This window comes from Micrasema longulum, unplaced genomic scaffold, assembly GCF_059751315.1.
Source record: "Micrasema longulum isolate JH-2025_06_02 unplaced genomic scaffold, ASM5975131v1 h1tg002444l, whole genome shotgun sequence".
NCBI classification, from domain to species: Eukaryota; Metazoa; Arthropoda; class Insecta; order Trichoptera; family Brachycentridae; genus Micrasema; species Micrasema longulum.
In genome coordinates, this window is record NW_028279589.1 from 105,534 (window position 1) to 120,068 (window position 14,535).

The window sequence follows — 14,535 nt, forward strand, 5'->3', positions numbered from 1 at the left end:
TTAAATTAATGAAATTACGATTATTAACAATTATTAATAAACTCAATGCAGATAAAATAAACGAAAAATACATTTAGAATTTGCATTCTGGCTTTAAATCAGTCTGTAGACCATAAAATACTACAATAAAATGTAGAAATCGAACCTAGGACATCATGTATGGTAAATAAATTTCCTAACAATGCGGAAATTCAGTGCAATGGGTAATTTATTTATTTTTTCATATTTTTCTCTTAAAAACTATAATTAGTAATAAAATAATTGTACATAAAAAATATTTTTGATTAATTAAAACACTCATTCATTTGTTGATTTTGAAGAGACATCACTATCGTTTAAAGTAGTTTATTTTTATCAAAATATTTTTTATGATTTTTTTATACAGTTTCGAGAAACTTAGCTGTACAATTGTACAGCAAAAATAAAACACCGTAGGCTGAAAGGATAATATTCCACTTTACTGTCTTTCGATACCGAGCTTCCTCTACATCCATACATCTTCTCACCCATGCACAATGATTATTCCATTATTTGACGTGTCCATCTTCAAAGTATTCATGCCTTTTCATTCTTTTTTCCATCTAAATTGTAAATATTTTTAGCTGTTTATTCGCTCTACACCTCCAAACCAATGCAGCGTCCTTTCTTGATTTTGTCAAAAAATGTTTGTCGCCTTGCACAATGCACGGATCACAACATCTGTGGACAACAAATAAAATCGTTGGAGGATGCTTTAAATCAAATTTACATCCTTTACTAACCCATATCAACACGTGCAGCGGTACTGGGTGCCGCTTTTTTAAAAATAACCCGGCGAATTCAAGCTGAATCACCAGTAGGGCCATATGTCGTAGTTCATTATTCGCACTATAGATTGAAAGTGCTGCAGGTTAAAAACTGTTAGGTAACTGGATGTCTGTCATCGAGTGTCAAAGTAGGAAGGTCCAAATTGTTTATGTTTCAAATAGAAATATAATTCTATTTTATTATATCAACCAAGTCTAAAAAACATAAAATGTGATAATATTCATTACTAAATTAAACCTCAATAAGGAAACATGTGTAGCTTTCGGAGATTTTTTATTTTCGGAGTTTATTTAAGTAATGAGCTTAAATGTTTTATGTGTAACAGTTCCTTTTTTTCCAATACAATATTATTCAGGTAGACACCTACGATTATTTAACTGACCGTTTTTTTTTAATTTTACAAAGTTAACAATACTTGAGTACCTAAGTATTGTGTGATAATTTTTGACGCTCAGTTATCTTTTAATCTTCATATAGTGAATCTATGTAATGACTCCCTTAAAATGCTTGGTTTTGTTCTTAGAAATGCCACGATCTTTTCTAACACTCAGATTATGAGGACATTGTATAATTCCTTGGTAAGAAGTCGTTTGGTGTTTAGTTCCATTATTTGGTCCCCACATGAGGCTCGATACTCTTTAATGGTGGAGAGAGTGCAGAAGAAATTTCTGCGCTATCTGTACCTAAAAGAGTGTGGATATTATCCTTGGCTCTTCTCAACCGACATTTTGCTGGGGATGCTAGGCTATCAGTCATTATGGAGGAGGAGGGACGTTCATTTGAGTGTTCACTTTTTCCAGGTGATTGGTGGTCGCATACACAACTCAGAAATTCTGATGGATGTAGGTCTGTTCGTACCTGATAACTATCATCGACAAAGAAAGCATCGATTGTTTTACTTACCACGATGCAGAACCAATCTGTCAATGGTTATGCCGGTTGGTAGAACAATCTTGCTACTTAATTACATCGCCTCGGATGACGACATATTTCACGACAGTGGGCCTTCCCTTAGGAAAGCACTTTCTAATTTTCAATTTTTCTTTTTACATTTTGTTATATTATTTTAATAACATAACTATCTACTGTAATTTGTGATCTATTATTGCATTTAGAATGAATTGTGTCTTTTTTTCTGTAATGTTCTAAATATCTGAATAAATAAATGAAAACAATAAATACATGAAAACACTTTTTTTTTTTAAATTTCTAAGTATTGTGTAACGCTTATCTTTACTCTTGAGTTAATTTGACGCCACTAATACTGCCTACTTGTTTTGTGAATTTGGAAAATATTCATACTTTACTGTTTTATTTTATTTTGTATTGGTCATACATTTTTATTTATATCTTTCATACTCAATTACGGTGATTTGATGTATCAAATGTATTTTTGTGGTTTCTTATTTAGTTCTCCTAATCATCCCGTTACAATTTTTCTCATTGAAAACTCATCGGTGAGAAACGACTCAAAACAATTTGCGGTACGGAGTGCCACGCAGGTGTACTAACGTAGCTAAGGGTTAATTTTACGAAAAAAGTTTATAACTAAAAAAACTAAGTATGCATCCATCTGATTTAGTATTTAAAGAAGTTTGTATAAATACAGCAAAATAATTTCTAAAAAAGAACCAAATATACAAGTTTTTATAGAGAAAAATATCCATATGTAACAAGATTTCCCTTTAATTTAAGCGTTTATGTATGGTTGCAACACAAGTGCAGTACAAAATCATTATCTTTCTGGGAAAAAAAGAATAATTAATTATCTGTCAAAATAAAAGGTATTGAAAATATAAAAGTATTTAAATTCAAACTAAAGGATCGTATAAAATCCACTCCATCCTAAATTCCAAGCTGTAACATCGATTTTTGTAATAATAAATATGTATTTGGATTGTTTTTAAAATAATAAAAAAAAGTGTAATAACTCCCTCTCGTTAACACTAGCATCCTGTTCCATTAGAGGTAGAAACGTTGAGTAAAAGATGTATAAATATCATATTTATATATATCAAGAAAGATAATTGTAAAACTTTTTTGATTAAATAAATTTAAAAAATAAAATAACAGGAACGATGCTAGATTAGATCTGCATCTAATCTGCGGTAACAGGGAAATATTGTAGTGGCAAAATACCTTTTAAATAAATAAGAAAATAGAGTAAAAAATGTTTATTTCACTTATATGACTAATCATACACTTATTTACACAGATTAAATTTCTAGACAGTTGTTGCATAAAATGGAAGTACATAATTCATACAAATATGCATTTATATCCAGCGGAAGCTACGAAAGAATCAAAGGCAGCCACGACTTAGGCCGTGCTAGATTCACACCAGTAATATAGCTAACGCAATACAAGTTGAGGCGAACAAACAAAGAAAAATGTGCATATTGGCGTATATGTATAGGCTTCAGAAGGCTACAATGTTGTTTCATAGCGAGACACGCGTTCATGGGACATCAACATAATAGTATAAAATTAAAGTATCAATTAATTATTAAATCATTCATCATAATTTAAAATCGGGTTGTGGTCCCGTGGCTAGTGTCTCGGACTCACGGACCAAAGGTCCGTGGTTCGAATCCCACTCTACCCCAACGTGATTCCATTTTCTAATAGTGAGTTATTTACAACTCGTTGAAAATGGCCCTCAAAATGAAATATTTGGGTAAATCATAAGAACGCAAATTTTTCTTTTACAAAAACAAAAAATCATTCTTCTTCACACTCAATGGTGCATAGGGCACTGCACTTATAAATCAAAGGCATTGTATTATTTACGATTAAAGCATTAACATTTTAACTAGTGTTAGTAAATATTAGTACATATATAACCACTTACTGACTTTTTTAGTTGTGTTTTTTAGTGATTACATACTAATATTTACTAACATTAGTCAAAGGCATTGTATTATGTATCTGTTACATGAAGGTAAGGTGATCAGACTTACCTTTAAAATCAACATTTCATGTCGACCTTGCTAGGAATCGAACCCAGGATCTCAAGAATGGTAGACAAACGCGGCAATTGCTACCCAATGAGGTGGACTTATCCACTTGATTTCTCGCACGCCTTGTATTTGAAAACATTCGGCCAGATTTCTGATTTTATTTTAAACATAGAACTTTATTCTTCTTCTGCTGGGACACAGACAAAACCTTTACAGAAAACTCCTTTAAATTCGGAAGTCAATTTGTTAAAGCTAAGAATTTTTTTTTGTGATGTGTGGATCTGAAGAGGCAAAAAGACCTCTTTCAGGCTTTCGATGTTTGCGTCTCAACTTAGGTTGCGTTACCTGTGCCTACACAAGTTGTTTATATTGTAATAATCTACGTAGGCATTTCCATTCTGGTGAGAAAATCTCTCGCTTGTCTGACAGCTGCGTGGTTTTTGCTTTCACCGGCAAGAGAGCGCAATGATTCCATATACTGCTCGATGTTCTGTTTTGACGCCCCATTCAAACCACCTACAATAAGGAAAGAACAAAATATTAACATTTTCACCCCTATTTAAATTACTTAATCTAATGTACATTGTCATCATTGAACCCTTATCTGAGCTTGATGGTGCATAGGGCACTGCATTAAAAAGTCAATGCAGTATATCTTGATCATCTTTTGCACGAAGGAAAGATGTTCAGTCTTACGCGGTGCCAAATAAATCTTAATAAAACCCTAAGCGGTAAAATGCAGTACTTGCCTAAAAACATTTGGATTATAATAAATTGTAAATAATTAATAAATATTTATATTTCCGCATTCAGTGATAAGGCACTACATTTGTATTCCAATGAGTGAATTTAGTTGTTTTTAAAAAATATATGTTTGTATGTATCGTATTATCAGCGCTATGATTTTTAAAGTTTTGTATTTTTGAAATTACTTCCATGTGACGTCTTAAGTTCTCTTCCCCTTCTTCTCGATGTGATTGGTCAGTTACCTTACTGTAAACCGGAAATCTGTCACAACTCTCTTATCATTGGTTGATTTGGAAGAACTACACAGACAATAGATGATGGATTTAATCAAAATTGGATATGTTTTTTTTAATTTCTTAAAAATTAGTCAAATTCACTTGATCATATAAAACTCGGTTAAATTTAAAATACTTTATTTTACAGTAAAACCCCTGTTTTACGTTTTTCAAGGGAGCAACAAAAAAAGTGTAAAACTGAGGAAAACTTAAAAGTGAGGAAATGAAAAATGTATGGAAAAAATGAAATTTCATTAAAATATAATAATTGTACAAGACTATACTAAATATACTGCAGAAAAATTGTAAGTGTCATGATTGGGGATTATTCATGTTTACCAATCATATAATTACAAATATTTTGTATTTTTTCAAACAAAACTGCAATGTGTTATTTTTTATTGAATTTAAAAAAATACATGCATAAATAATTTTATCTTGGTACTTAACTTTAAAAACAAGAAAGTAAAAATTTGAATTTGCATAAAATGCATACGATTTTTTCCCTAAATATTGGGAAATTTTATTTATAGGGTATATGTTTTTTTGGAAATTTTATTTATATGGTATCACTTTTTTAGTATGGCACCACAAAATTTCAACTGTCATTTACATCGCGGACTGTTTCACACTTTTATGATAACTGTTTAAACTATCTCCTTTTCACATTATGTGTGTATAACACCAAATAATATTTATATTGCCAATTTTTTTAACTTTCCGCATCGTAATTTATTGATGTAAAGACTTCATTCTTCCTAAACATGAGTCATAAGACACTTAAACAAAATGGTCAATTACACTGCACCTATTTTGAATTTAGTTTGAGACAATAATTTACACATTTTTTTATTTAGGATACTGTTTAATCTCCTATTATTTTATTTATATAAAGTACATTTAAATCGTTCTTAACATCTAGATCTTGTTTTTTAATAAATTAATTAAATTGTAATAATATGTTAAAGAAAACTTTGCTTGCGAAAAATTGTTTACGTCATATTATGTGATATTAACCAACACATACATAGTAAAGATAATAATTAATAATACGGCACAAGTACTTTTGTAGTATATTATGTAAGTACATTGTAAAATATTTAAATAGAGAAGATGTGAATTCACAGAGCCTGGTGTTTGAAATTTGTACAATAAATATAAATGTACATGGAAACAGAGGATGAAGATAGGAGTGTAGCGTATTATTGACCTTGCTTTTAATATGCAAGTTCAATAATACTGAAACTCCCCACAATTTTGACATTTGTGCACTTATGATTGGGTGAAATATATAAATGTCTTACCCGGAAGTGAAACACTACCCAGTCCTCTGACCAGTGTGTCTACCAGGGTGGTGAGGTGTCCTCTTAGCATTGTGGTGCGAGATCTTTGATTGGCCGAGTCGGTTCTGGATCTTTCTACTGCCCCGCGCATATTCTCTATATGTTTCTGTAGAATGGCATTCTAGAAAATTCCAAAAATGGAATGATTTCAATTGGTTAGAAATGTAAATATTAAGATAAAAGTTAAATGATCAGAGATTATTGTTCTAAATAAAATGAACTATTAAACATGTCCAGACAGATAAAGAATACAATTCTGCGTGTGAAATAAAACCAGAATCCCAGAGAAGCGTTTTAAACTCGACGGCACTGAATTAAAATTAATGTGCTGATCGGTTTCAGTAAAAGACTGTTAATGTGTAGTGTAGAATGAAAGAGAAGATAAATTATTTTAATTGAAATTAGTAGAAAAATATGGCATAAATAAATTGGATATACCAACCTGTTGCTCATAGTCAGTATTTGCCTTCCGTAGCTGCCGAAGTTCTGTCTCCCGTAGCTTGTTGTGCTGTAGGAACTGTTCTGTGAAGATCGGTATATCTGTTTCCCTCTGGTTTGGATCCATTCCCCCCCTCATGGAGTCATGGGATCCCAGTACGCTGGATGGTGGAGTAACGGTAGACTGAAACCAAAGATTAATTCGAGTTGACTGTAAAAACATCAGTAATAATTGTGGTTTTCTACTGGTATGTCGTAATGAAACTGCATATTAATTACTTTCTCCTTTTTACTACTTTTCTTCTTTACTTCACTGTTTTACTATAAATCTTTTATTATTTTTTTACTATACATTACTTTTACTGAGTTTACCCATAACAATTAACTATGTTTTCTTGCTATTATATAACTTTGTATTTAACTTCAATTTTGTACAATTTGGCTACAGCCGTTAGTTATAATAATAATAAATAATAATAACAAAACTTCCATATTCTTTTTTAAACTCTTTGAATCACAGTGGTATATTTTTTTAATATTAGAATTGCGGTAAACACTAATTAAAACATTGATAAATCTTTTTTTTAAAATTTTTTGTTTCATTTAATATAATATAAAGTTACAAGATTTTAACAAAAAGAAATACATAATAAAGCCAAATTACAGAAACAAAAAAACAAAACGAAATACTACACCACAATAGACATTACATTTTCACTAATATAAGTCACTAGCCTCCGACTGATAAGAGTTGTTTACTTCCTTACTAGCATGGTGGTAGTCAAATTTATACCACCTGGAAAAGCGTTTTCCATTGTTTAATTTAAAAAAAATTAAATAAACTCATCAATCAAAGAAACAATAGTAATTTATTATTATTTATTAAAATAAAAAACTGTGTAAGAGTTTATTTTATTTTATTTTATTTTATTTATTTGGATAACCAACAGCTATGATTATCATATATTTATATAACAAAACAAATAACAAATAAGCCAATTACAGGTTTTCACAAGTAGCATCACAGTAAGTTAAAAAAGATTCTCGAACATAAAATGAATAGTAATTAAATGTAAATTTAAAAGAAAAGAAAAAAATACTACGAGTTATTTCGAAAGTAACGCCGCAAAGCAGTTAAAAACATTGGCCAATTTCCAAAATTTACCTTGTCCAGTATGTCTTGTCTTCAATTTATCAAAAGTGTACTGAGTGTGCCATTTTACGGCTTAATAAAGGAAACACATAAGCCTTAAAAAAAAATCAAAAACTAGTATTTTACAGTCTGTATAGCGGCTGAAAAACATTGTCTAATTCCAGAACGCATCTTGTCTGTCTGCTCTCCATTATCATGTTGTCTTCTTCGAAGATATATATTTTGTTTATTTTTGTACTTATTCTACAATAAATATGTATAAGTAATTAACTAAACATAGTTATATTTTCTCACCTTAAAAACTACTTTTGAAAATATTACTATAATTCATCTTGTTCCTTTAAAACATTCCCTAAGTGCAACATGTCCATAAAACAGTTACAAAAGTCATCTTTTCCATGACATATCTTAAAATAAACAGTCAAAAACTATCTGTCACATTAAAGAAATGTTGTGATTTGAACTCTTTATTTAAAGATTTTAATTATTTTTTAATACAGAGAGAGGTCTATACTTATTTTTTATGACTATCTCATTACAAAGCAAGATGGAAAAGATGAACTTTGGAAATGGGCGACTCGAGTATCTTAATACGGAATCAAATACTGATTTGAGTCTACTGATTTCACTTATTTTTTTCAATTGTCGGACAATTGTTTCGTCTTTGGGGCATTTTCAAGCTAATGTTTTCAAACGTATAACAAACAGTACTCACGGCGGGTATTCCAGGCTTGGGTCTATTTGAGGCGAGCAGTGGTGTCACACCATGTGCATTAGTGTTAGTTTGGGCATTGGAGGCAACACCATTAGCTAGACCCGTTGGAATAGGATCTGTCGATGCATTCTCTGTAAAATATAAAGATTAATAATGGTCATTTTTGCTTGACACGTAATAATACACTCGCAGGGGTGGAAAACAACTTATTCTAGAAAGTTCTAGAGATGTGAAAATATTAAGTTACGAGAATAGTTGTTTTCCAGAAACAATGAATAATACATTTTTAATGTTTATTGTATAATAACGTAAGAAGAAATTATTATCGATGCAGTTTTTGCTGTTTTATTCTGTTTAAAACTAATTTTCCTAGTACATTTATTTGTAAAACTGGTTGAAATGCACATACGTGACATTGGCGTTGCATTTGTTTAAGAAAATGCACAGAGAATATAAAATCTGTGTTATATGTATTATTCGAAAGATACAATAAAAAATCATTTTAATACATTTCTTATTAAGTACATGACAAGTAAGTACAAAATGTGATTTTGTTTAGTGTAACTGTTTTTATAAAAGATGTAGCATCTTTATTATTTTACTAAATTATCTTTCTTTTAATGCAGGGAGAGTGTTTGATAATTTGGAAAAACTTCTCAAACTCTCAAAAACGAAATAAATTTTCAAGAGAAGCTTTAAAGATTTATTTTTTCTAAATAAAATATTTGCATTCTGGGGATTCACAAATTTTTCAATTTTGGCGGCCATCTTCAATGAATTGTAAATAACTTTCTATTATAAAAAAGAAATCAAGTTGTGGTAGAGCGGGGATCGAACCTAAGACCTCTAAACTGTGAGTCCACAATACTACAAACCTTAATTAAGGTTTTTCCAATAAACATTATTTGTCCTCAAATATAATAGATTTAAAATTCTAAATATGAACTTATCATAACATACAATTTCTTTTTTTTCTCAATATAGTTGGGCATGTTTTATTTCATAAAATTCAAAGCATACTATTCCGTTCCAAACACTGCAGTTTTTCACCTTTTTTGAAAGGCACCGTGAATTTTAATTGTGTAATTAAATTGCAATAAAAAACATGCATTTAAACAGCAATAAAAAATCAATCATGTTTTGAAAAATAATATTCATTTATCATATAAAGTTTACCATTGTGATTATCCACTTTGGCTTGTCTTTGCCTCTTGGGGGGAGGAGACCCTATGGATGGGCCCCCTTTGTTAGCTTCAGCCCCCTTGCGGTCCAGCTGTTGTTGTCGGAAAGCTCTGTACGAATCAGTCTCCTTGTAAAGAGACCATTCTTTGATATACCTAAACATAAATTATCCAGGGTGAAATACAATATTTTTTTATAACTGCAGACATAATAAAAAAATTATAACCAAACCCCAGCTGGCATGATATAATTAGGATACTAAGTGTATAATAGTGATAAATAATGTTAGAATAAGTATAGATGTAAATATTGTGTTGTAAATATATATTAGACTATGTAAATACATAGAACTAAATAAATAAATAATAATGAACTTGTGACATTTCCAATTAGTTCATTTTTATGATTTTTTTCACGCAATCAACCTCAACTTTACCATACAATTCAATGTTCTAATTTTACCACTTTTTATATCTAATTTCCCGTAGCAATGAATTTCCTCATTGGGACCGCGGCCGTGGTTCCTAGATCGATAGGAAGAAGCATAGGGACATGATGACGATGATGTTAGTAAATACCTCTCGCGATCCTGCTCAGCTGCGTCAAGATACTGTTGTTTTTCCAGCACGGGCAGTCGGCCCCACTCGCTCGCGAGTCTCCGAGTCACTTCTGCAAACCCGAGTCGAGGGTTGGCGGCTCGGAGAGTCTCCCTTCGCTCGTTCAGATAGCGCACGTACCCTGGAAACATTGTTAAATTTAATTTTCTGTGTGAAAAATTTCATATTCAGATTGAATATTGGATGAAACAAAAAACGTCTCGGCTCTTTGACTTCACAAAAACAACAGATGGAATAATTGAAATAATCGGAATAAGAATGTTCAAACATAGGCAGAATAGTGAATGTTACACAGTGTGTGTAAGGTGGCCACTTAAACTGCCTGATAACAGGTCATACGCCCTGTAAATGCCTATACTTCTGTCATTTTTCTTGTCCAATATGTTCTCCATCTATCATAATATGTTTATTTTAATTTATTACGTTTTAAAAAATAAAATAGATTCAAATAACTCAAGATATTTACGGGGCTTATGGCCTGTCATTGTTTGATTTACATTATCAAATATTTATCTCTTCAAAGTTTAACAAATTACAACAGGGATGGAGAACACCTTAAATAAGGGAATATGGAAGTCTAGGCATTTACAGGGCTTATGACCTATCATTGGCTGGTTTAAGTGGCCACTTTACACACTGCGTAACATTCACCATTTTGCCTGTGTTTAAACGTCCATATTTCTTCAATTCTTCCATTTGTTGATTTAAGTGAAGTTAAAGAGCTGAAACCTTTATTGTTAAGAAGAGATTCATCTGACTGAATTATTTCACATACTAGGCAACGCCTGAAAACAATTTTTCAATTTTTAAACTTCTTCTTGGACCAGTTGGTTTCATTACAATATTTGAGTTTGTCCTCTCTCTTCTCAACAATAAAGATTTCAGCTCTTTAACTTCACTAAAATCAACAAATGGAAGAATTTAAGAAATATGGACGTTTAAACATAGGCAAAATGGTGAATGTTACACAGTGTGTAAAGTGGCCACTTAAACCAGCCAATGACAGGTCATAAGCCCTGTAAATTCCTAGACTTCCATATTCCCTTATTTAAGGTGTTCTCCATCCCTGTTGTAATTTGTTAATCTTAATGACTCCCGGGGGGGTGAATTCAGTCTTTTGTCTACAAACATTTGGACAAACTCAAATATTGTCTTCGAAGTTTGTATAAAGAGTAAAATAAATTACTATTTTGAAGATACACTTTAGTTGTATGATTATAACTATTGTGGTCTTTCGGAAAGGCCTGGTATACGTGTTTTATTATAAAAAAAGTCTAATGTCTTTGAGCGCTCAAAAAACCCATATAACAATGAGATCTGATACCTGTGAGTGGTTGCCGAGGAGCAGTCATATCTCTTAGAGCCTTAGCTTTCCTCTTTTTCCCTTTAGCTTTCGGAACAACAGCGGGTTTCGGTTTTTCCAGGACAACTTCCACTAAAGGGTTTTCCTTAGCAGGTGCTGGAATTTCTGGATCTGGTGCAGAAACTGGAGGAGGTGGTTCATTTGGAGCTGTGTTAGGGGTTTCTTGCTCGGTGGCCATTGCAAGAAATTGCAGTTTTATTGAAGATTATTATTTATATTGAATTTATAAACAATGCAATTCACCGCCACTATCCGAAAAACTATGTATTGACTTTTCTCAGCTTTTTCTGTGGTTGACCTGACAGATGCCATTAGTGTATAGTTTATGGTACAGGGTGAGCGCATATCTATAATGGTCTATCTACGAACCGTCCTATTATGTAACAAAATATTTATTTATACATATTTTTACTTGATACTTTAAGTGTTAGATGTATAAAAGGGGAAATTTAGAGTATTCTATCCCCCCAATCGAAAACTCTTAGAGAGATAATTCATCTAGATAAAATGAAATATGAAAACCTAAAATAGTTTTGATTTTGAATATGTTCATAGCTGTGATTTTTTTTATTTAAACCTTAAAAATGAGAGATAATTAAAATAATTAAGTCAGGCCAAAATCCAAAACAGGTCGATGAGAATACTAGGTGACCATTAAGCTCTTTTATATTTCTCTAGAACATCCCTCATGTGAAATTTATGAATACGCGTTTCCATTTTTTGTGTGGTGAAGAACTGATCAATCTCGAAATGACATAATTTGTTTTGATCAATTTAATGTTGCTAATTACTGATTTTCCTATTTCACACTGATAAACATCCCCAAATCTTTATGAATTCACACATTGTTTTTTCAATACTGTCCGGGTTTGGGTTAATAATATATATAATACAGATCCATTATATGTGAAATAGAACCAGAATAACGGCCGAATGTTTCCGACTTAATGGTTAATCGCAGATTAAAACCCTAAAAATGGAAAACGATTAAATATAGATCCGCCTCATGGTGAAGTGTTTGGCGCGTTCCCCTACCATTCTTAAGTTTTTGTTTCGATTCCTGAGAAGATCACTTTGAAGTTTTTTTATTTTTATATATTTTTTATATTTATAGGGTGATTTTACACTGTAATATTTCGCTATCCCTGGACTGGCACCTGAAGCGTAAGACTGATCACCTTACCTTCCAGAACCTAACAAAAATTATCCAGATACATTGGAATTAGACTAGGTACTGATTTACTGATTTCTAGGTTCGGTGCCTTTGCAGGATAGGTTCCTCAACCTCATCCTCATAAAGAAATGAAAGTTATGATAGCGTTTTATCAGAATCACCTTCTACCGTATTTAAGTAAAAATTTAATACTCCGAATTTTTAAGGCAATTAATTAAGAAGCATTCTAATGGAGTGAACTTTGTAAAATTGCTATTAAAAACGACTGTCTATTGTTTTTTTGAAAATAACCTAGAAAATCAACTTTAAAGCACTAAGATTGGAACAAATATGAGTAAAGCTAATTCTGAGGTACATGGAGTCCCACAAGGAACAGTTCTTGGTCCTTTATTTATAAAAACAATATTTGTAATATCAATGTTCCTGATCCGAAAAAGATGTAGAATGTATGGGTATAAATGATATGTGGGAGTGTTTGAAAATAAGTATGTGCGAGGCGGCGAAAGAAGTGTGCGGTGTGACAACGCTAGGGAGAAAGAAAGGTGATGCGTGGTGAGACGACGAAGTCAAAAAACTCGTTAAAGAAAAGAAGGATGCGTGGATAAATTTGCTTGCTGTAAAAAAGAATACAATTGAATATGAATGGCTAAACGCGTGTATGGTGAAAGTAAAAAAAAGGTTAAGCAAGGTGTATGTGAACGGAAGAAAAAATTGAAGGATGAAGAAGGAATGAAAATGACACACAATTTCCATGAAAACATTAAAGTTTTCTGGAAAGCTGTGAAAAACTCCAGGAGTAGCAGTGAAAGCGGAAGCATGACAGTTGTTAAAGATAAGGATGGAAAAATGGTGACTAGTGAGAGTGGAATAAAAGAGAGATGGAAGGAATACTTTGAGGAAGTTTATGAATCGCACACTGGTAACTCGGGCGGTGCCAATGTATCGACATTATCAGAGGTGTGTTTGAACGCAAATGATGAGGTAAGTCAGATTAGTATGAAAGAAATTATCAGTGTTGTCAAATGTATGCGGAATGGTAAAGCGCAAGGGTATGACTGTATTGCAGCAGAGTTTATTAATTCGGGTGGCAAATTAATTCTCACATGGCTACATAAACTTTTTAACTTGTGTCTCAAGGAGGAAAGGACTCCGTAAGTTGTTATGCCGTTATACAAGGGAAAGGGTTCTAGGGTGGAGTGTGGGAATTACAGAGCTATCAGTCTTCTGAGCGCTGTCGGCAAAATGTATGGAAGAATACTGATAGAAAGAGTAAGAAACGTGACCAAGGAGAAAGTATGGGATGTACAGAGTGGATTTATGAATGGTAGAGGATGTATGGATCAAATATTTGCATAACGCAATATGACAGAAAAGTTTTTGGCGAAAAACCAGAAGCTTTTTTGCGCTTTTGTTGATTTGATATTGTAACATTGACACATGTTATGGCTGTAAAAAAATGAAAACTAAAAAGTCCACAAAATATTTGGGAGTGGCATTAGACTTTAAACTTAAATGAACTAATCGTATTGACAAAGATGTTAACAAATTGAGATATTTGACCTATGTTTTAAAACGTTTAACTAGTTATGTTGGTATACTGGATCTGAAATATGAATCGGGTTGTGGTCCTGTGGCTAGTATCTCGGACTCACGGACCAAAGGTCTGTGGTTCGAATCCCACTCTACCCCAACTTGATTCCCATTTTCTAATAGTGAGTTATTTACAACTCGTTGAAAATGACCCTCAAAATTCGATATTTG

The 14,535-nt window shown here is 32.0% G+C and overlaps 1 protein-coding gene across 1 annotated transcript; it reads right to left on the reverse strand.

Moving 5' to 3' along the window:
* Window positions 1-2,968: 2,968 nt before the first annotated feature.
* LOC148272189 (high mobility group protein 20A-like) lies at window positions 2,969-11,901 on the reverse strand. The gene is made up of 7 exons (XM_088240392.1): window positions 11,562-11,901; window positions 10,199-10,358; window positions 9,615-9,775; window positions 8,439-8,569; window positions 6,575-6,754; window positions 6,094-6,253; window positions 2,969-4,283 (listed from the first exon to the last, which is right to left on the reverse strand). The coding sequence occupies exons 1-7, from the start codon at window positions 11,776-11,778 to the stop codon at window positions 4,147-4,149; spliced, it is 1,146 nt and encodes a 381-aa protein (XP_088096518.1). The 5' UTR covers window positions 11,779-11,901; the 3' UTR covers window positions 2,969-4,146.
* Window positions 11,902-14,535: the final 2,634 nt, after the last annotated feature.